The sequence below is a fragment of the Hirundo rustica genome, chromosome 1 (assembly GCF_015227805.2).
Source record: "Hirundo rustica isolate bHirRus1 chromosome 1, bHirRus1.pri.v3, whole genome shotgun sequence".
Taxonomy (NCBI): domain Eukaryota; kingdom Metazoa; phylum Chordata; class Aves; order Passeriformes; family Hirundinidae; genus Hirundo; species Hirundo rustica.
The window spans coordinates 70,798,594-70,822,727 of NC_053450.1; the positions used below are offsets into that span (position 1 = coordinate 70,798,594).

A 24,134-nucleotide genomic window follows, 5' to 3' on the forward strand; every position below is an offset into this window, starting at 1 on the left:
TGGCTGGGGGGGGTCCCATCCCACCTCAAGTGTCCGTGAAGTCATCTGAGATGGGTCCCTCCACCTTTATTTGAGTTCAATCTTCTCAAAAGAGTCAAATAATACCAGAAATAAAAAAACCACACATCTGGTAGAAGATCCCTACGCTCAGGGTGTTAAGAGAGAAAGCCTGGCCACTGCTGCCTGCTGTGCCCTCGTTGTGTGGAGCAGCCTGCACGTGGTTAAGAGTTCTGGCAAGGGGGGCTTGCAAGAAGCATCAGTTCAGGGAAGGGCTTTCAGCTATGTGACTACAAAAGCGCCTACTTACATTACTAAAGGTTTTTGGTGATCAAACATTTTCAGTAAAAACTCATTTTAGAAAAATGAATTGCAATGCATGTGACCAAAACAAAATCCCTGTTCTCGTGGGAGAGCATTGCTGAGCTTCTGATTCTCTTGTGACTTTTACTTTTGCTTTGTTGCTGTCATGGCTCATGCAGCTCCAGTAACGCAGCTGTTGAGGTCGATCTGTGCCAGTGTTTTAACCCATGTGGAAACGGTGCTCCCCTCGAGTTATGTGGGAAGAGAATTCGTACCTGTCCTGGCTGTGGTAGCCACACATGTTGCATTCAAAAGGATCACGGAACCCATGGCAGCCCATATGGATCGTATACATCACATGATCCAAGAAAAGGACTCGACAATGTTCACACTTGTAAACCCTTACTTGCTCCCCATTGCTGCTGATCACTTTGAAAGCATCCTGGGAATTGTCAGTACCCGCTCTCAAGACATCGTATTGCCTGTTTTCTTCTTTAATAGAGATGCCATTTCTTGCATGAGCACCTATGTGGTTTGTCAGGTAGATCAAACCACTGCGCTCCTCATTATTGCTCTCTGTATCTGTTGAGTCTTGGCAGCTGTTGCTGGGAGAGACATCTCGTTCAGAGGAAACCGACTTGGTTTTGGAAAGCAGCAACAAGTTTTCCACTGCGCTGTCCTGAGGGAGGCTGGAGCGAATCTGATTGTCCCCGAGAGGTTTGTGGAGCTGATACATGGGGTTGATGACGGGCACCACCTCAGAGCCACTCGGCGGTGTCTGGACGAGAGGACGCAGGGACTCCGCCCCCAGGTAACTGATGGCGTTGTTGATGGCCTGGTCGATCACGTGTGTCTGCATGAGCTCGTTCTCCTTCTCGTAGTTGATGCTGGCATCATATGGAAGATCGGGCAAACATTTGTCACCTGCAGTGAAAAACAGTGAGGAGTTAGAGGGCTGATTTCTACATGATTAAGGAAATGAACATTATGGATTAATGAAACAGGGAAGAGGAGAGTTGACCGAATCCACGTCTCAAATCCACCTAAGCTATTCATAGTTCTCTAATACAGCTACTCAGAAAAGTGGTGGGTTGGCAGTCTTTTTTAGCATGCAAAATAATTTGAGGGCTTTGGAAAAGCAAATGGATGAAAGAAACTCTGTAAATAATTATACGGAGATTGATGGGAGCTACAGATCTAGTGCTTTGTCATGTCTTTCTCCTTTCTCACTGGTGCTCTTCATCTGCCTCCTACAGTGAGCAGAGGCACTGCCTGTGGGCTGGTGTGCCCACACAGCCACGGTGAGCTTGGCTGGATGCTCCAGAGCTTGAAGCACATTATCAGTATTTTCACCTAAAGTATGACATTCACAGACTGGAAATTGTATGGTTTAGTTTCAGACCTTCAGTTTCTTAGAAATAACCCACATCAGCAATGTGGTCACATATATGTCATTTTGGAGAAAAATCAATAAAAACTATTTTTCATATTGCCACCATCCCCACACATCTCCCATAAGCCTTGTTAGACATTACCAGAAGCTACCCATGTTCCTAAATATTTTGTGTCAAAAAGTTATGTACAGGACTAATCAAGAACCAAGGGAAAAATGTAAGTGCATTTGTAGTGGGACCATATTTTTCCTACTAGGTAGAAAGCCCTATCTAGAGCAAGATTACTTGCGACTGGTAACTTGGATTCTGATGGGATGCCAAAAGTAAGGGGTAATTTTTTTTTTTTTTTTTTTTTTTTTTTTTTTTTTTTTTTTTTAAATCAGACTGTATATTTAGCTAGATACCCCAGTATTGAACGTTGAGTTTCACTACAATTTTCCCCAAAATTACTGGACAGATAGCAAAACACAGAAGGCAAAAGTTAGGAGTGGAAAAAAAACTATTTAAATGCACAGATGCTGATTTTATGAACTTGAGCAGGCTTCTCTAAGGGTATAAACCATCAAAGTTATTACCAGGCCCTTAATGAATTCATTCAAATGCAAAGAGGGAAAAGATTTTCACAGGCTCCTAAGTTCTACCAGTAACATATTGCTGATAGTCTGGATGGATTTTCTAGCTCTTCAGATCTTAGGAAACACTAAAAGCCACAAACATCTCTGTGAAGTGCTGTCACCATTTCCTGATCAACATGAAATTTACTGGCAGGTCTTGGAAAGCCCTAATTTGTCAAAAGAAATGGTAACAGAAGCATGGAAATTTTACCAGAAGATCTGCACATTAATTTATCAACAATTTCCCACCCAGTTGCTACTCAGATTGACCATTCAAAGTGAAGAGACCAAAAACCTTCTAGCACAATGCTTTTGCAACGATGGGGGCTAAAGTGTAGGATGTCCTGTGGTCTACATTTCCCACAAGATATGGCTTCATACCAGTTCCACACTCTGCAAGCAGAGAAGGAAAACCCTGAGCATTGCATAAGTTCCTATAGGGGATGTAGGGTACAGACACTTTCTAGCTGCTATGCCACACAAGCTTCCAGTTCCTCTTGTTTTCTTTCCCAATCATTCTGCCAATTTGGGCTGCACTCTTTTTTATTCCAGATTTATCCTTTATAATGCTATACTTTTCAGGCAGAGTCAACTGAGATTCAAAATAGGCATTGTAAAAGACTCTTGAATTAAATACAGAAAAACTCTCCTAACATGAATGTATACACTTTATTCAAGGAGGAAAAAATTAAATCAAAGTCATTCATATTCCACGGGCACTGCACACCACTGAAAAATGGGACTGGTCTATTAAAAACAAAATTTGGGGCATTCAGAAATCATGATTTTAATATCTGTTTCTTGGGTTGTATTTGCTTTATGTAGCATACCTGGTTGGTAGTTGTGCTGAGAGGATCAAGCATTCATATAATTTTTTTTTTTCCAAGCAAAGGTTCTGATACAGACACAAAGTTAGGTTAGGCAGGTAACATTTCTATATCTGGGCAATGCAGTAATACTTGCACTCATTAAAAATAATAGCTCATTTCTGTGGTTATTAGAGCATAAGTAAATGAAACTGCTAATGGTTTGATGCACTTCAAGGTTTGCACTACTCAGGATTCTGCTGCAGGTACTTAAACAGTAAAAAATGCACTCAGTGCATCTGGGCACCTTTTCTTTTGGTATTTTTTAATCCCTCTCTTGGCTGCCATTTCTTTTAAACATTATAAATATATATCAACTTTTCATGCAGTTCTCACTCTCTGGTTTGGATGGCCCAGGTCTTTTGGGTTTGGGAACTATTCCAGTTTGGAATACAAAGAGAATTTCACAGGTAACTGGCTGAATTTGTTGAACAATCTCATTTTTGAAAGGTAATTAATTTAGTCTTGAGAAAAACTCGTGAAGCAGAAGATACTCCTTCCCTTTCATGAAGGATGTCATTTGCTCCTTCTCATTGGAATTCAGCACAGGTACTGGGACAAAATGATAATCTACAGGAGCAATAAACATATTTTAGTACCCAAAAGCTCTCCTCACCCTCCAGCCCAACCTTGTGTTAATCAGGAATTTTTCTGTTGTATGAAGCAGCAGATGAGGATTGTAAAGGAAAGGATTTGGGAACACTTTTTTGTTAGAAAAGTTTTTCCTTTTGAAGGCTAGCAAATTTCCCTAAATATCTGCTGTCAGTAGGTTGTCTTCCTCCACTTCACCCTGAAAAAGTAACAGGAAACTCTGCCCTCCTAAAACTTATAGTTGAACTGGTTGTCTTTACTGTTTCTCAGGGTGAACAGAGAAAAAAGAGAGCAAAATAGCCACTCCACACCCAAGGATACATCGCAGACAGTATATTTGTTAGTACCTTTTCAATTGTAGCACTTCTGGCCTTCCTGGAATGTTCATAGAATTAGTATCTTGCCTAATGCAAACAGTTACTAGAGTGTCTAAACTAGTCTGGTTGGCCTTACGTATATGTTATAGTTAATGTATTTTTGGTATCTATCTCTACTGCAACTTTTGCCCTTTTATAAGCAAAAGCATAAGCAAAAGCATAAGCATAGGCATAAGCATTTCTTATCTTTGACCACCTCCTAGAATTGTTGTCTTTGGACTTGAAAAAAGCCTTGGAATTTAATTTAAAACCTTTTGTTGCACCTCCTGACATAGCTGAAACTCCTCTTTCCCCATCCAGTAAATACAAATTTTCCTTTCACCCCTGTGTCCTTGTTGAAGAAAGTACATTTGCATTTTCTGTCCCATAAACTGGTCTTTTTTTGTCTTGACTTTTGACTGAAGACCTTCTTAATGTGCATTTTGTTTCAGAGACTTTAATCTGATTGTCTTCTACAGAATGTTTTTTTTAACTGTAGAGAGAATTAAAAAAAGAACCTAACTAGATATATGTTGTCCTCTGATCTCCCATGTTTTTATTTCTTGAAGACTAACCTTACATAGCTGACAAAACATTGTCTGTGGATCTCACCAAACTGGTGTAATTCCCACTTAGCAGACGCCTACTAAACAGAACAATATGTGCAGCCTTCCTTTTTATAGGCTTAATGTCAAATATTTCATTGTTAAGACAAGAACAGCTCACACAAATGGGAATGAAGTTTTTGCATCGTTCATAGAATGTACACAAAGGTTCTTTCATTTAGGTACTGTTTCCAGACATTGCAATTTGGGCTGTAAAAATAAACAGATTTTATCAAAGGGTGAAGAATATCACCCAGTTTATGTTCAACTATTCACAAATGCTTTCAGAAACACCAGTATGCCCAGATCTGAATGTCATTCAAGAATTCAATAAAATAACTCTGAAAGTGTGGTCAAATGGTATCCCAACAGGAAACTTCTATTCCTATCTTCAGGTTCTTAAGGGAACTTCAAGAACCTGTTCAGATTTTGTAATGATCTGGTCTATAAGCTTTTAAAAAGTAGGAAAAACTTAAAATTGATCTCCAAATGTGAAAAATTAAACATGCAGAAATTTATGCTGGAGATGTTTAGTTCTTTTTTTTTCCCCCAACAAGTTTGTATCTGCTTCTATAGAGATACATATTGTTAATTTAGCAAAACAAGTAAAATTAAAGAGCAAAAGTAAAAATGTTAGAAAGTGATTTTAAGGGGGCTCTTTATTTTATTTTTAGGAGACAGCAAACGTTTAACTCTTACCAACAAATTTCTGAGGCATAGAGCTCTTACGTTTGGCGACGTTACTTGCTAGTCTATCCAGCACGAGGGCTCTTTCTGACCCTATCTTGCACAGGTCTTCAGCCATTTCACTCTGGTTACTTTCGTCTTTTATGACTGAAATCAAATGACATCAGAAGGGTTAGGCAGGTTCCATTTTAATGGAACTGTTGTCTTAGGTTATTGTTTGTCAGTCAATGTCTTTTAGCTCCCAAGCATCTGGATGAAGGAGCTCAGCATATGAGACAGAGGACAATTCTGACTCTTGGTAACAAATTCCCTCACGCTTATTAATCTATCTACATGCTGCTGTTTTTCTCATTTAGGCCACAAAAATGAGATAGCAACTGCAAGGTTTGTGCCTGTATGTCACATAATCACCCTACCCTTGTTCTACAGCCAGTCTACATTTCTGTGAATAAATGAGGTCCTAACTTTGTCCTGGACACAAAGCAGTTTATCTTTCCACTCTCCCACTGAAACCCCCGCAATGTCCTTCTGCACCTCTCCTAGTGAAACCCCCTACGATAATTTCTTCCTCAGCATGAAAAAATTGATAAATTTCTCAACTCCAGCAGTGGAAGATGTATTCACAAGCTATGCCAGCCCTTGTCTCCAGCCCCTCTTATCCCACATCAAATATTTCAATACTTCCTTGATGCTATTTTAGACTGTAATGATTTTCATTGATAAAATCACACCTTCAGTGGAACACTGTATTCCAATACTCAAACCTGTTTCCCAACCTCCTGCTGCTGCTGGGACTCTGTAGAATTAGGAGCTTAACTGTGAGGCTCTAGGAAAAGAAGACTATTTCCCTTTCAGTATATTTTACTTCAGTACTTTCCTGCAGAAACAAAAGGGATGTATGAAAATGCACTGTCAAAACAATGACTGTGAAAAAGCTATGGAAAGGTATTTCTAACTTCCAGCATCTAAGAGGAGGTGAATGCACTGAGATCACAGCACAACTGTTTTGCTGGTGGTTTTTTTTTTAGCGGGGTTTGGGGATTTTTTTTTTTTGTTTGTTCATCAAGGGAGAAAAAGGGGTTAATTTTAGTTTTATCTGCAACTAAGATATGGACATTTTTCCTGAACTTTTGAGCTGCTGTTGAAGGAAGGCACAAAAGATGGTTTCTATTCTTTGATTCTTTGAGCTGTTTCAATCAAGTGGCCTACTCTGCTACATTTTTCCCTCTGTGCCTGCTGAGAATTTGTTTTTTCACTAGATTTACTGGTTCACAGGACCCATTACTCTGGTGCCTGGGTGTTTCTCAATAGCTAAGAACATGTCGTTGTGATCCATTGTTATTCTGAAAATATACCACAGACATAAAAGGATGATTGTGACAATTTTGTTGTTCCTGAAATATATGAAATCAGGTCTGATGGATAACTGTGAGGAGCAGGAGAAGTGTCCTATTCAACAGCACCCTGAGGAGTACACAAATGGCTCTTAAGTCCCTGCTGCGGCAGCACATACTGCAGTGACAGTGATAGTGACAATGAAAATGCCAGTGCCAATGACAGTTACATGGAGTTTCATGGAATTATGTTCCAGCCCCATAAGACACTAAAGATTGTGACCAATGTAGGAAATGAGACTAATTTAGTATGAAGATGAAGAAGAGTAAAGGGTGTTTATGGTACATAGCCACCATTGAACAAGCACACACCAGCATCTCGTGCTGACAAAGGCTTCCAGGTACCACCACAGCAAGAGACTTGCAGAGAATGTTTTAAAGCAGATACTCAACAGGGACACGAGAGACTGAATATTTAGTTAAAAGTTAAAATTATCAAGAAATAATCTGTTCAGGATATAATAACATTCCTTTTCTAATCGGTTCAGAGAGGGCAAGTCATGTATTCAATAGTCAAATTTTCAAACTTCTAAAACTGTTATTAAAAAAGAGGGCAAATTGAATCATGTACTAATCCCCAGCACTTGCAAATGAAACCCACTGAAATCTGCTACTAAATTAATAGTATTTATCTATAATTTGGTGTCTGTGAACTGAAAAAAAAAATCTTTTATGTTTTCAAACAAAAATTCCCAGTGATTGAAGAACTGCAATTGACCCTTTCATAAACTACTTCTCCTGCTGTTTTATTTAAGCTTGGTAAGACTTCAGTGCACTTCCACTCAACTCAAATGCAAAACTCCAGGTAATACCTCTAAGAGAACTTCATATGGACAGTGAGATTATAGTCCTCTAAAATAAGAATTTTACATTAAATTTTTCAGGTTCCAACTTTATGTTATATTTTCTTCTCTTAAAGAGAGAAAAGATAAAATGTAACTACAATCTCTTGTTCATCTTCTTACTCCCTTTCACTCTGTCTTTCCCTTATTAAAGTTCTTTCTCAATTACATTTGTTAGATTTACAGGCTGATGGAAAGCTTCTACAAGTTTAGGTTCTTTCTACTGATATTTTTTCTATGTATACTGCAAAAAAAATTTTTAAAATGTTGTAAAAAGTAATCTTGCAGTGGCAGAATGTCAAATCAGATGCTCTAGCAAATATTTTTGTGCCAAGTCTATTAAAGGCTGGAGAAAAAAGGGTCTGAATAATGGCTCTAACAGATCCACATCACACCTTGAAATAGATTAAGAACAGTGATATTATAGCTACTTGCTTTTCTAGATGAATTATAGAATACAGTAAAATTCGCTGGACATCCGCTCATTCTCACCATTTTTTTCCCTACATTTTCATAATGCAAAATACTAGGAAAAAATGCAGGAAAATTTCATTTTTTAAAACTGTATAGAATTGATTTGTTAACTGAGGTCTAAATTTCTTTAAGAGTGAAGACTTTGGCTGATTAGGAGGTTTAAACCCTTTTGTTAATTTATTTTTTCCTAATTTGCAAAAGCAGTCCTATTATGTCAAATATGGAATATACAAAAATAGAAGGAGAATATACAAGAAGATATATATATATAAACATATACACAAGAAGAAGGGATTCTTTCAAAGCATTAAATAATTCCCCAAGTTTTTATCCTACTGAGTTATTAGATATTTAGTTGTAAGCTAATGCAAGCTCTCCTGTCAGGATTTTATATAAACAAGGGTCAATCTCTAAAGCTGTTAAATTTCTTACTCAAGTTTATGATTCCTGACATCAGTTTCATCTTACTAAGACTTTCATAGTAGTTCAGCTACTCATTTGTACAGATTTTCAAATTCCGCGTGCAGCTACTTAAATCAGTGTGCCAGACACTGAAGACTGAAATCTCAAACCAGAATATTTGCTTCTAAATCCTGTCACCTTATTTGAGAAATAAGTATTGCTGCTTACTGCATATTATTGCATTGAGGATTTCTATTCATATATTCTGCAGCCCCTCAATAAAATTAGAAGGGGCACTGCTCAAACATGTTGTCTGCAGAAGCATCTCAGTTATATTCACTGCTATCATTATGTGCATATACTTTACATTATCTGATAGCATGTAAAAACATATTCAGGTTATGTACAGGTATAAAATATCAAATGAAAAATCATTGCAAAGGGGGCAGAGAGAACTTTTAATTTTTGTTATTTGACAAACTAAATAACATATATTGACAGGATTAAAAAGGTATATAGGAAATGGAACTTAATGGCTAGGTTTAAATTCCACCAGAAAAGCTGGATCTTCTCCATCTAAAACTGCACACGAAAGAGGACATTTTATGGCTAATTACTGTGATCAATCCCATACAGATCTTCTGGATCTTTCTTAAAAAATATAATCGAAGCCCCAAGATCTGCTTGCTCTCTTTCTGGGCATAGTTTTTATTTTTTATATTCTCCAAGAAATGGACTTTACCTTCATCACTGTACTCAATCAAAGTCTCAACACAGGTCCTTACCTCCCCCCAGTTTTCTTTTAAAAGGAAGCTTGGGAAGAAGGCTGTCAACAAGTTATTAGCCATTCTGGACTGTCTCAAGTCAAACTGCCTAAATTAAATATCTCTGGCTTTATATCCTCTTGCTTGGCAGAGCTAAGATTAAAGCTCATCCTTGTTAGACGTGTTGGTCCCAGGGGTCAAATAAGCCCTTTAAGCCATGCCTGGGAAGGGGAGGAGATGTGCAGTGCAGAAGATTCTGCAGCCTTATCTAGAACACTGGAATTAAGTCTTTATTAAAAATACATCCACTAGTATATTGCAATATAGGCCTCCAAGAGAAGGTGGTGAGGTGATGTGGCCATATTGTCTTGAGATGACAAACCGATGTTTTCCAGGCCTTGCAAATGTTTTGCTATGTGTTTGAATTGTACTTTGGATTTTTACTGGAGATAAAAAAAGTGAAAAAAACAGCCAAATGTTTATTAAATAAAGAATAAATCCAGACACAGTATCATATATATGGGGAATGTGTGTGACTCTCCAAATCAAAAGTTGCTGCAAATGGTACTACTTTTGCACTCCTTTCTCTGCATTTATGACAGGACAGCAGTATTCCCCAAATGGACACTTTTATTACCTGGATAGATGCTGCTTGAGAGATTCATGGTTTGAAGGTAGTTATGGCAGCGTTCTTTATGTTCTTCCAAAGAGCTGCGCTGCTTGTAACTGCGACCACAATATCCACACTTGTGGGGTTTGCCAACTGGAGAAAACACAATTCATTATGAGATTCAGGGGAGGTATTCAACAGCATATTAACAATGGTAAGGACAAGAGATAAAAAGCCCACCCCAAAAATAAAACCATGCTGTCATGAAGGAAAATCTCATTAATTTAAAAATCTAAGTAAAAGACAACTAATGGAAAACCAGTTGGATAACTTTACATCAATAATTCTATGGGTGCTGCAAACTGATTTTAGACGATTCAGATCAGATAAAGGCTGTGACATTAAATCTTCAAAAACAGCATCTACACAGGTTAGAAACTGAGACACCTTCAAAGGTGTGGGAGCAGTTTCTTTAGTGTCCAGTCGCACAGAGATTGCCAGTGGATGAACTGGTGGTGTAGGTAGGGACTTGCTTGGCTGTAGGTCAGTTCTGCTGTAAACAGAACCAGCTCAACTCTTTTAAGACAATCTTAGATTTTGCATGTTTTCTGCTTCTGGAAATTCAAGATAAATGACATGACAATTTATTCCCTGGATTACACCAATCCAGGTCTAGCAAGTTCTAGGAACTTTTCCCCAACAGTACTGTTCTGTGTATTTCTGGACTTGAATTTTTTGTCTTAACATGACAAAACTGCAATTTCATATGTGATTTCACAATTTTAGATAGTTACACAGCTTAATTTCTGAATTTTATTTAAAGATTCTTAAGCAAAAATCAGATCCAGACATCCAACTTGTTTGATAATGTATTGGTGTCAATTTGCGAACTGCATTAACTAATCATTATCTATAGTTTAGGCATTAGCTCTTTAACTACAGAATCCTCAGAGTCTGCAAGAGTGTCTAGGTGAGTTTTCATATATATATATATGTGTGTGTGTGTGTGTGTGTGTGAAAAGCTATGTTTCAAATTGTGCATCCATGAAAATCAATAAAAACAAGGGAGAGGGAGGCAAAATGCTGTTTAAAATATGTGCCTTCCTCAATCAGGCTGGGAAAAAGACAGGAGAAATGGAAATTAATTTGGAAATCTGGGATCAACTCTAAGGATCTTATTATTCAATACGTGTGCTAGAGAAGAATTTCCCTAATTTTTTGGAGCACCAAAAAAATCACTTTAAGAGCTCCCTTTCTGCCACCCAGAACACAAAATCAACTTTCACAAGCATCGTTACCAGTGTCAATTCCAGCAATGTGCATTGGAAGTCTCCCATCCAAATAGCAATTTGCATTTGTAGCTTAGCTTGGGAAACTAGATGAGATGGCACTCTGCTTTTAAAGGCACTTTAAATATGCTAAAGTGGTTTTACTTCACAGAAGGTATGTGGCTGTGGCTTCTGTCAAACAATGAGAGATTCACAGTAATGGGAAAGTGCAGCTATTCAAAAATATTTATTCATATCTCCATATTACTGTTGAGACAGACACTGAAAAACTCCATCAGAGTCTTCTTTTGTGGAAGATTATCTTTCTTTCTCCCAACTTCTGCCTTCTGCCCACTTTCTCTTTCAAAGTACTTGTAATAACAACATGCAACAAATAACTTCTGCTAAGTGCTATAGGAAGTGTTCACTCCTTAGGCTGAAGATGAGCACAAGACTGTGTTTCAACTTTATATTATCTCTAACCCTAAAACATTCATCGACTTAAGTCATGTTCGTACTTCCATGAAATGGATTACTCACAGGAGGCTTGTAAGATGAAACTCTAATACAGAAACTTTGAATCAGCCAAGAAGTATGGGAAAAAACCCAGTTCTTCTGGTGAAGGGTCTTGAGTGTGACGTGTTTAGTCATTTCTTTGCTGCTAACATGCTGTGGCCAGCTCACAGCTTGGTTAACCCCAAGATGGGGTTACTCAGCTCCTCAGGGTGACAAGAGCTGTCAGGATAGATGGCCACCCCCATCTCCTCAGCAGGTATGGTGATCAGCAGCCCTGGTTATTCCCAAACCTTCACTTACCTGAGTGAGTCCTCAGGTGTCCCGTGAGGGCATCCCTGCGGCGGCAAGCGTAGTTACACAGGTGACACTTGAAGGGTTTTTCACCTGAGTGCAGCTTTATGTGGCGCAGAAGGTTGCCCTTCTGGGTAAAGGAGGCTCCACACTGATTGCACTGGAAAGGGCGTTCTCCTATGGGAAGAAGGAGAAAATATGTGAGAACAAAAAAATCTTATGTGGTAACAAGAGAAAGATTTCAGGGAGAAAGTTGTTTTCTCACTGCTGCTCTGTGACTTCCACCGGCTGCAGGTTTGATATAACATGAGGCTTTCAGACTAAACCTGCCAGTTTCTTAATGCTTCACTGGCTGGGTCAATTTGATCTGAAAATCTAATTTTTTTTTTCTAAATCAGAATGGCACATCACAATGCAAATTCAAACTCATTTAAATAAAGTGACTGCAACATTTTGTGTTGAAGAGCCACTCTTCCTGATCAGCAGTTTTGGAATAAACCAATATCCAATTTTGCATGTTGTGGCATTTGGTGGGGTTTTTAATGTGGCTTTTTTCAAAGGGTCTTTAAAATATGCCACTGAAGCAGCAAAATAAAAAGGAAACTCATTAAAAATGCATTTCAGGATCACAAGTTCATTTCAGCGTTACATTCTTATATTTAAATGAAAGGCACTTCATTATAACAGTTATAATAACTTCTTTTCATTTACATTTTCCCTGTATTTTCCCTTTCAATTTCTTCTCCATTACCTGTCTGTCCCTAAGCAGCCAAATCAGGAAAGAGACAGAGAAAAGAAAGAAAGCTAGAGAGTAAAATCACAGAAGTTAAGACAGTGCAAAGGAAGCCCTGTGCTGCCATGTCTAAGTCCCAACCCTTCTCTAGGCAAAGTATGAACAGAGGAGCTGCACAAACAGGCTCTGATGGTTTACACTTTGGACAGATGTGGAAAAACTCAAAGAGACACAACCTTGATTTGGTCTAAACTGGTGCCTGTTATCAAGGAAGTGAATCAAAGCCTTTGGAAAAATTAATATTGTTGTTTGCTTTTTGGTGTTGTTAAACATCAATAAGGTATTTTATTACTTTTTTTTTTTTTTTTCCCCTTGGATTTTGTTTATTTTTTAAATTTAAGATGGATGAGGCCTTTTCTGAAATCAGTGGGAAATAAAACTCATTTCCAGTTGTACCAGACGGGAATAAAAGAAAAATTATACATAAGAGCATTCTATCAGTATGAACTGCTTTTGCCTTTTTCTACACAGCTCTCTACTATGTCAAACTAGGCTTTAAAACACATTTGCAGAATTTTATTTCTCTTAGGCATCAGTTCAATCTATTGTAGTAATTATAATGCATCAACATAAGAAACAGCCCAAAGATTATCTGTTCTTAGTTATGATTTTTTTGTGTTACAATAACATTATATTTAAGATTTCAGTGCTGGTTAAAATACTAAAAAAAATTAAACAATTTCTTCCTTCTCTCTCACTTAAACATCATGTATCATTTTGCACACCTAGGATGATGTTTTATGTCCATACATGTGCATATATGTGCAGCATGATCATTTTTTGACTTCTGGGTAATGCAGCAGAACAGCTGAAGATCAATTAGCAGCACTGTCCCAACCGAAAAATATGAAAAACTCTGCCACCAGGGCTGGCAGCTCTAGCATTCAGCAAACAGCAAAATTAATCCCCTTTATGGCAAGACACTTTCATTGGTCAGTTTCAAGCAGAGCAGCACAGTGCCTGTCAAGCCAAATGAGCTCACTTTCTTTGTCCATCAAGTAGCTTTGTTCATCTAAACTATATCCACATCTGTTTCAGCTGGGATGGCATGAAAAAATGCCAGCATAAGCCTTACAGGACTTTGCAACGTGCTTCATAAGCCATGCATGGTATGGTTAGGGAGAAAACAGGTAACTTTACTTCTTATTCTTTGGGGCAGTTACCCAGTGCAGAAAACGTTTTTCAGAAACGGGCTGAAACAGTAAATAGAAGAACTCAGCTCAGCAAGGGGGACACATTCAGAAGAAATTGTTAATTCTTACTAAGCAGTGTTTCTAGCATTCATTTCTGTTACTTTTTACTCAGAGGACTGTAAGAAGACAAATCAAGAATCTTTAAAGTACTCCAGGAATGAATAAGGCAAAGTAAGAATGCAATGTATCTCTAGCCTATAGCTCTCCCAATTACAGGGTGAAGTCTTGCAGCAGGTGGAAAAGACAGATGAAACACTTCAAATGCGACTGCTGCACGCCAAATACTTCTACAGGGTTTCAGATGTAAGGAAACTTGAACTCATATTGCTGTAGAAGGGAAACAACACTGTTACCAAAAGACCCTGAAGCTGTATGTAGCTTGGCTGGCCTTTAGCTATCCATGTTGCAACTACTGGGGTGAGGAACGCCTCCTTTATGAGCCCAGCAAAACTCACAGACTCCAGGATGCTGATAACCACTGATGGAAGGTTATTGGGTGTGTTGATGCCTCCAAAAATGAAGATGGAACAGGATGGAAAGAAAAAAATACATAATGACTCTTTTTTCTAAACAGTCTGACCAGTGTGTTATTTTCTCCAGGTCTGAACAGTACATCCCTGTCCTGGGCAAGTAGCCATGGCCAAATATAGGCCCAGGAAAAAAAAACTGCAATGGAACCCTGAATTTAATCAACCATTATCACTATTGCAGTGATTTGCAACCCTGAGTAGGAGCTTGGGCCCTGGACCACTTATTCAGTGAAGAATACGTATAATCTTAATTAAAATATTTCCAATTTCTTAAGCAATGACAAGGTTACCTAACACTCGGAGCCATGCAGAGCTCTCTTTCTAAATAAATTTGAGACATTCAGAACCAAGTAACAAGATGTGAGTGAACTAAGTGGTGAATTAACTTAGTGTACATATGAGGAGGTGATATATACACGCCTATGACCACACATGCACGGATATGCATGTATATGCAGATATGTGCACAGTGAGCAAGAGAAGTCTGAATGTACCCTGAGGTTTCAGCATCAGGGAGCATGAGTTTCTCCTTTCAAGATCGCCTTTTACTTAAACACCAACCACAACAGTGGCAAGCTGGAGAAAATGAATGTGCTGAAAGGGAAGGAGAATGAGAAGAGTTGGGCATCTGTGAGTTGGGATTTGCTCTGCAGATGCAACTGGGTAAGGTGCTAGGAAGCAGTGTTGTACAGCTGCCTGCAGACAGGAGAGGGCAGAAATATCAGGTACTGCGCTGCATATCTGCACTTGGCAGGTGTATTCATTAAAAGCAATTATGTCTTTTATCAGGTCAGGCAGTCATTTTATTTTGGCACTTCAGTGTGCTAGAGTTTTGTTCACTTATCAAATATTTATTTAAGGAAACCTCACTGCATATGCAGGTTTTACATGAATTAGCAGCAAAGTAATTCATTTGTGAGGCTTATTCCTTCACCAGGCGTGTATTGAAATGGGCTTCGGCATAGTCAGTTAAATGTCTGTAATAGTATATCCCATTTCGACTTTAATTTTCACAGCACAGCTGAAAGGAAAAGCAGTCACCACTGTTTCCCCATGACATCCCTTTAATTTAAACTACCAGCTCTGAACTTCCACTCCTTTGCCAGCCTCTGAAAAACCACCTGAGCTCATTCAAAGAGCGGCTCAGGGGAGGAGCTGAGGATGAGGCAGGAGGGAAAGCAAAGGCATTATTTCCATGGAAGACCCCAGGGACAAAACTTCACACCCTTTAGTTTTATTGAGTGTAGAAGAAGGGGAACGACTCGAGCAAAGTGTCTCTTGTGGGGTGCTTCCAGTGCAGGCTTGAACTACATTCCTTTGTTAAAAAGAGGATCTAGTTGGCAAGGGAAGAGCTCTGCAAAGAGTGGAGAAATCTTCAAGTGACAATCCTTGTGTGGTAGCACCCCAAGAACCCATGGCAGACAAATAGGTCCTCTGCCAGGGAATAAGTTTAGGGAGCTGAAGGTCTGTGTTGTGGAGATGACCCGGCACCCAGTGAGACCCTGATGGTGTTGTAACAGGGACCAGACAGGAGTGCATGAGAAACAAAGGCAGCTGTGCTCACCACCACTCTAAAGTCAGGTGTGTCCTCACACAGGCCATTCAGCCCTGGTGCAAACATTGCCATGGATCCTCAGGGACCAGAAACAGCTCCTATGATCCAGCAACAGTGGGGGGCTTTTTAACAAAAGAGCAGTCTGCTTAAACAAGCACAAAGGCTACAACCTCTAAGTGCATTTCAAATTGCAACATATTGTTTCAACACTAAAGCATCCTCTTCAGCCCTTGGGTCTGTTTACGAGGCCTTACCTACAAGTCATTTTACATGTTCATTTTATCAAGTTTTAAAGGAAGAAAAGCAAAGCAAAGCAAAGCAAAGCAAAGCAAAGCAAAGCAAAGCAAAGCAAAGCAAAGAAAAGAAAAGAAAAGAAAAGAAAAGAAAAGAAAAGAAAAGAAAAGAAAAGAAAAGAAAAGAAAAGAAAAATCAAGAAGCACTTTGTTATATCTAGGAAGGTGGCTACAGCCACTCTTCTGAGTACTAATTGTGGCTTTTCCAGTAATTGTCTGCTCTTCCCTGACAGAGGGATTTATCATATAGAATTGAAGAGTACTTTGAAGCAGGCAATGTAACAGCATTGCTTCTGAATGTGACTAACCCGTGTTACACTAGCAGATCCCACGCTTCCATAGCTTGAACAGACACTGTGACAGATTGTAACACTGAGGGCAATGGAACACACTATGGGATTTTTCATGGATCCTCTCCATTAACCTCTGAAAGCACTTAGTTAATCTCACTACTTGATAATTCTGGGAAAGTTATTTGAGCAAGACTGTGAGAATATGGAGGAAGAAAGTATCTGTGTGTTTATTGGCACAACTATTTCAGTGGAATGTAAGTATAAGACATCATTCTTACCTTAAAAATATTTTACAATTCCCTTTCATTGGAATATTCATGTAAAAAATGTCAAATCCCCAATTTATTTTCAAAGCAACTTCTGTGAAACACAGTACAGTCCAGTTCTTCCCTTTTAGCTATGAATGACATTAAAGTTTAGATTTGGAAGCCTAAATTTTAGACATCTTATATCAGGCAAGATGAGACTCACTTTTTACTTCTTCATTTGTTTCAGCCTCTTCATTTTTTTGTCCTCTTTGAGACTAATCAGAATTAGAAAATTGAGGCAAGAATATTCACAGCACTGTATAATGGAAAGCCATCCTCTGGAACACAAAAACTTTACATGCCTCTTTTAGTGTCCCAGTAGAAACACTTTAGTGTACATTTGACCCATGACAATACTTTTTACTTCATGAAGCATTGGACATGAAATGTAAGTTTATTTTTTGACTAAGTCTGTAAATACAGTTCTCTTAGTATGTATTTTTCCAATCACTTTCATAATCACTGATCCATAATAAGCTTCACTGTTTTGTTGGAAACATCACAGCTGGGTTAGTTTAAGAGTTAGCTACAAATGGGTTTTTCTTCAGCAGTACTTGGAAGTTTCTTCAAAATTTCTTCAAAATTAATCAGGACTGCTTTACTTTTCTTTTAAATTTTGTTGTTGTTGTTGTTTTTGTGGGTTTTTTGTTTGTTTGTTTGTTTGAAACCAAACAAACAGCACAATTCACAATTTCTAGCCCAATAAGTGGACTTCCATGAAGAAGTCCCAATTCCTGCGCAGGCCAAAAGGATGTACCAAAATAACTGAGTTCCAAAGGCTCACCAATGCTCCATTACCTTACAAGAGGCAACATGTGCATGATACAGAAAATAAGCCTTAGTTACTAATACATGGCCAGTTCTTGTCAATTACAGGAAAAACTACGGCAGGCCTTACCAGTGTGGCTTCGTTTGTGAACCATGAGCACATTGGGACCGATGCAAATTATCCCACAGATATCACATTTTAGCTTTCCGTTAGGAAGTCGAATGCCTCCAACTCCTGACAAAGCCTTGCTGCCTGGGCCATTGTGTGAGCCATTCATTTTCTCTCCTGTGGCATCAAGCATTCGTAAATCCTCTGCACATTCTTCCCCATTCATTTCACAGGCACGCCCATTCTCTTCATCACTCTGAGTCTCTATTTTAATATTACCGGCTGAAAGAAACAATACAGGATGCCACTCAGTTTGGTTGCAGAACAAATAACGTGGCAAAAAAAAAACAATCACATGAAAGAAGATGACTTCTAAACAGCAGGTACAATATCATTAAATAACAAATGCTATGACCTCAAGCTGTAATTCTATGGGCAATGTGAGGAGTTTGTAACACATGGAACAACCAACAGAGAATATCAGTAAAACAAATACAAGGCATCCAGGGAGCTGGAACCCAAACAATATTACAAGTCGGTTTCTAGGTTACTTTGAGATTTTTGCATTTATAGCTCTCATTCTGACAATCAGGCTAATTGGAATGAAAGTTAAAAATAATTCACTTCATAGGGATTTGTCTAAAACAATTGTGAAAATAAGTAACTCATCTCAATGGGTAAAAATGAACAGAAAATGCAACATTCTCCATTTGGCAGGAAGATTCCAAAGGTGGTACTGAATCCAAATTTTTGGTTTGCAGTTCTGTGAGGTAAGCAACAGCTATAGGAGAGTAGAGTAAAAACATTGATATAGAAAGCAGGGTAGGGAAGATTGGAAGGAAGAATTTAAGGAAATTTTAATAGTGACAGTTGTGTTTCTAGGACAGCAGGATTAGGATTGCTGAGTAATAGGAGAAAATAACTAGAAAATAACTAGAGTCAGAGGCTATGATTAAAAACCATTAAAAAAAAAAAAAGTGTCTGGGAAAACTTTTATGACTTTATTGGATAAATCCTATTCATTGTAAACCCATAGGTGGCAATTGCTTGCAGCCAGAAGAAGAATTTAGGTTCAAATTTGCCATGGCCTCGCAACATAGAGGCTAGTAAATTTGATCTGATATGAACACAGCAGAGTTTAACATGAAGGAAAAGGGTCAAGATCCAGACAAGTTCATGCCAGTGTTCATTCCTCTTCTCTCCACAGGATTGTATGATTATATGGTGTTTTATGTAGACAAAAATAATCTTTGCTGTTATTTCCATCTTTTCTAATCTGGTGATTTTGGTGAATAAATGCTTCTTCATTAGATTGAAAAAGACTATTTCATTGTCCAAAATCTTGATTTCCATGCAGTAAGAAGCCCTCTATCTTCATCCCAGCCCACCCCCAAAAAGGCAGGAATTTACTTCACTAGACAGCTAAAAATACAGGGGATCTGTTTCATCCAATAAAGTCCAGGTCTTTTCCTTCTGCGGAAGAACATTTTTATGGTAATCTTATTCAAAAGCGATGGTGTAGCAATGTGATAACAATAATCTACAGGCAATAATTACTTCAAGAGATTGAAAGACCTTGATATTCCTTTGGAATGAAGGGTATTGACAAGCTCTTCTCTGATACATCCTGCAGCCTCAGAGGTGTCCCAGGAAGACTACATGGATGTAACTGACAAGAGTTTCTGACTCAAAATCCTATCGGACAACAGAAGCCTAAAGGTGTTCACATTTATGAATACTGCTTGTCTGGATGCCTCTCAAAAAGTCTACCAATCTTGGTATTTTAAGGATTATTCAAGTATTGCACTTTTAATAGAAATCATGTGCAAAACATGAATAAGTGCATATCATAAATAGCAGTTTTCCTTTAAAATGTATGTTCCAAAAAAGGGAATAATTTAGTGATAGACCAAAAAAAAAAACCAAAAAAAAACCAAACCAAACCAAACCAAACCAAAACAATGACCACACAGTGACTTAAAAAGATGGTTAAACAGAAATGATTCTGCAAATTTAATGGGCTACAACCTCATACTGCTGTTCTCACCATGGCAAATGGAAGTAATAGAAGTGTTTGGCTTGAGTATATAAGATTTTCCATAATTTATGTGTAATTTTTTTTCTTTCAGTTATAGGAATAATAGATATATATTTATACTAAATATTTATAAATTCCTTGCCTGCCAGGGATTTGGAGAAGGTGGCTTTTGAAGCAGATTTTAAGTTAAAACAAGATACACATGAACAAAACAAAAAGAGCAGACTACTTTAGTGCATGAAGAGAAACATACATTACTCAGAAATTAAATGACACAAACAAAAATCATAAAAGTAGGAACTAGATGGAAATGTTCTGTAGTGAACTGAGTTTCAGTATACTTACTGGAAAAAGATTTGGGAATTATTGCATGAAAGTCCCTAAAGCCTTCCGCCCCGTATGCAGCTGCAATAAAGAAGGCAAACAGGATGCTGGTTTGTGGTACTGCTAGCAGTAAGTGTTAAAGAAGATGGCACTATTGCTATAAGATAAACACCTAGGAGAAAGACAAAACTATCATCACAGAAGCAACATAAGCAGTTTAGGATGAAGGAGGAACAGGAGAAGGACAGCTGGCAGGGGAATCCTGACTTGTCTAGAACAATTCCCATTTGCGAAAATGCCCTTTTCTTCCAAAGCAGCCAGCAAGTTTTATCATGTTATCTAGAAGCATAGTGTACTCTTGGGTATTCCCCTTGCTTGAGCATTAATTCCTGCTGAAGTCAAGAGGAACTCTTGCTAATGTGTCTCAAAAGGGTCAATGCAGGCCCCTACAGTGCAGCTTCCTCAGAATTTATTTTTTTGCCAATATGCCCTCTTTCTGTGACAGAGATCTCTTCCTTACACATCTGTGTTTTTGGTCTCTGCAGTTATAAAAAGTGAAAGGTGTTGTTTTCTTCTTACGCCTACTGGTCTTATGCAATGGAAGAAGAGGGAGTTCAGGTTTGCATATATATGTATTTATTATAGTGTATATTGCTGTATTTTTGGTCTGTATTTTTAGAGCTTGTCCTCACAATGTATTTACAAAAAACAGTTTACAAATATATTATAGCCTGCATATTATTGGTAGCCACATACAAATTACCATGCCATTACCACTGGACATGCTGATGTAGGTAATGCTGGAGTTCATTACTTGACATAAGCAATGACAGGGATATTGATCCAGTCAATATTCACTAAAGCTCTCCACATCTACATCCTGGACTGCAGCAGCTGTACTGCTCAATGAATGTCCCCGTGCAGACCAGGCTGAATATCCAGGATGTGGATCCATTTGGCAGCACAGCTCATGATGGGGGCTCAGTTCACGTGCAGATTTCACTTCACCAATGAGAGCTGATGGACATTCAGGGCACCTGACTCACCCAGGGTCCTCACAGGAATTTTATAGGTCCAATTAACAAAAAAAATCTCTCCCTGTTCAAACATAATACTTCTTGCAAATCAGTCTGCAATATGAGAACGAATGAAAAGAGGCCACTGATGCAGGAGACAAAACAGGAGAGAGAAATCACTCCAGTAAAAATGTTAAGGACTTTTATTAAATCTGAATAATAGGAAAGGCAGAGTATACTATTTTTTTCTTTCTTTCTTTTTTTTTTTTTTTTTTTTTTTCCTTCCTATTTGGACTTATACTGGAAATAAAAACCATAAGTGTTTTCTATTTTTGTGAGAGTGATTCTTGTCCCTTCCTTGTTATAGTGGAGAAATCACTTGCGGAACAGCATCAGTGTGAAAAATACCTGTAAACCATATTTTTCTTGTGCACTGATTAAGAATATACTCAGACTTTGTACCAGTTTCTGAAACTGTTACCCGATACCGTTTCTGTATAAATAATTTCTGTGCACATCCAGAGCTATGTACACACATATGCAGACATTAATTAGCTTTAAAATAACTCATGGTAATAATTTCTCATTGGCTCTTCTAACACCATTAAGAAATGATTCATTAATTAATTTACTTTAATTTGGTTGGAGGTGACCTTAAAAGACTCTGTATTTTATTCCCTTTGTACACATTATCACAATTCAGGGGTGTTTAATACAAACCCCTTTTTCTACGGAAGGGGTAATGTCACCGAACTGACAGCTTTTTCCCACTCCTTTTTTACCTACCCAGAGTGTGGAAAAATTACCCAAAAGCAGGGCACTGGCTGAGTCCCTAGTACTCTTATGTTTACTGAGAATTTCACTTGGGATTTCCGGAAGAACATTTTCAATTAATGTTAAAACATCTATTCAGTATTCTATGGCTAAAGGTTATTCACACAAGTATTAGGAAAAAAAAATAAACTGATATGTCAAAGGGAAGAAGTGATGATATAATTTATCACAGAAGAGCAGTGTTGCTGGCTCCGCATCAGACTTGGGCCGGGACAGTCAGGAGAGCAGGACGGTATGAGAGCATACAGCGTCATGCTTCCCTGGAAGGAGCTGAGCAATGTGGAAATGGAAGGGAGGCATTTTGCAGTGAGTCAAAGAGCTCATAGCAAGAGGAAAGCAGAAATCAAACAGACCTCCTGGGAAACTGGACGTAGAGGGTGGCTTTCGAAGGACAGAGAAATAGGCAGCTGGAAAAAAGATGCATGGCAACAATTAGTAATTTGTTTTCAATTTACCTTCTCTTTTAGCTATGGGACTCCCTCCCAGCTGTCAAATCCTTTCAGTTTTGTGATACTTTGGCAATGGCATAGGTCTAAGTACCTTGACCATAATTCTATTTGGAAGGGGGCATTCACCTCCCAAGTCATATTGTTCTCCAGTGGGATTTTTAAAGAAGTAAAAGACGTAACACCTGGCTATCGAAGATATTTAAAAAGTAACAGAGAAAGACAAATCACACTGAAGCTTCTGAGGCATTTAAACAATAAGTTCACTTACTTTTTTTGATTTTTAATGGGATTTGACCTTTTATCCCAGTAAGTACCAAACTGTATCTTGTGATATATATCTGCCTTTAAGAACTTATCCTTTAAACTCTCTTTGAAAATAATCCAGATAATTTGGGTTTGTGTCATGCAGTGTCTTTTTTGTACTTTGTAGCCAAGAGCAGAGAAAGATCTCTCTTCAAGTTGCTACAAATAATTTAGGTGCATGTAATTTTTTGTTCTCATGGCTCACTTGTTATACCAAGACAAGTCAGAAGTATTTTGTTGATATTAGTTGATGCTTAAATGTAGCTTTAAAATCCAAGTGTTCTCATGAAGACACCATAACTATTCAACCAGCAGTCATACCTGACTGATTTGAACAGTACCTTATCACTGTAATGGTGAAAAAATATATATATATATATAAAACACCATCCTTTCTAACAAATGATAGAAAATGTTGCTAAATAGGCAGAATAAGATGAAGAAAACCCACTTATCAGGACAAAATAAATCACCTCAGCATGACAACATGTGTCAATAAATGTAGACAGGATCTCTTCTTGTTTACATAGGTACTCAGAAAATGGAATATTGTCAGCAATCCCACCTGTTATTTCTGATACAAGACATAACTATTCTGTTTTGTAATGGCATATGAAAATTTTAGCACTTGGCTTTATGCATTGCAGTTGTTCTCCCTTTTCTTTTTACATCATGATCACTTACTGTGGTGTCAGCTCTGTTCTCACCCCACAAGAGCACTGCAGGTAGAGGATGCCATTCTCAGAAATGAAAGTTGTTTTTCCCCAGAATATTTAAGGAGTCATTATTCACCAGCCAGACTTGACCACAAACAATGAAGCCCAATTCTTTAACTTAAATTATGTTTCCATTAATAGTATCTTTCTCTTATGAGCATTGAAGCAACAAGAAGAATTGTGTGGGTGTGAAAAATTATGACAAAAGGTCTGCGCAGAGGAACCATAAATACAACGCCTTGAGCTCCTCTTCAGTATAATTCAGATGACAGAACATAGATTGGACTGATCAAACTAACTGGTTATTTAGCTACAGAAAAAGCAGATGCACCCAAGTGCTCTTAAAAATTACTTTTCTGCTCCCTCCTTTCTACATATAGCACTACACTCGCCAGTTAATCAAGCATTTGTGGTGTCTCTCTGTGTAAAATGCTGAAAGTTAGAGGGCATTTTCAAAGGGAAACAAAAATAACAGAAGGAAGAGTAGTAGCAGGAACAGCTGGGACACACCTGCAGGTAGAGAGGCTGGTGCTAATGGATAAGGAGACCCTCCCTGCAGGGTCCATGCTGCTTCCTTTGACTCCAAGTGCCAATCAGCCCTTGGCAGCCAATTTCTTCCCTACTCTAATTCTGGCTTT

At 38.2% G+C, this 24,134-nt stretch overlaps 1 protein-coding gene across 1 annotated transcript in view; it reads right to left on the reverse strand.

The window, feature by feature from the left end:
• Nucleotides 1-394: 394 nt before the first annotated feature.
• Nucleotides 395-24,134, reverse strand: part of IKZF1 (IKAROS family zinc finger 1) — a 64,202-nt gene continuing 40,462 nt past the window's right edge. The window contains exons 4-10 of the mRNA XM_058420538.1: nucleotides 22,382-22,435; nucleotides 20,200-20,259; nucleotides 17,838-18,098; nucleotides 11,984-12,151; nucleotides 9,927-10,052; nucleotides 5,426-5,560; nucleotides 395-1,224 (exon numbers count right to left, since the gene is read on the reverse strand). Of these exons, the coding sequence (XP_058276521.1) occupies nucleotides 521-1,224; nucleotides 5,426-5,560; nucleotides 9,927-10,052; nucleotides 11,984-12,151; nucleotides 17,838-18,098; nucleotides 20,200-20,259; nucleotides 22,382-22,435 (1,508 nt within the window). The 3' untranslated portion in view covers nucleotides 395-520. The remainder of the gene's footprint in view (nucleotides 1,225-5,425; nucleotides 5,561-9,926; nucleotides 10,053-11,983; nucleotides 12,152-17,837; nucleotides 18,099-20,199; nucleotides 20,260-22,381; nucleotides 22,436-24,134) is intronic.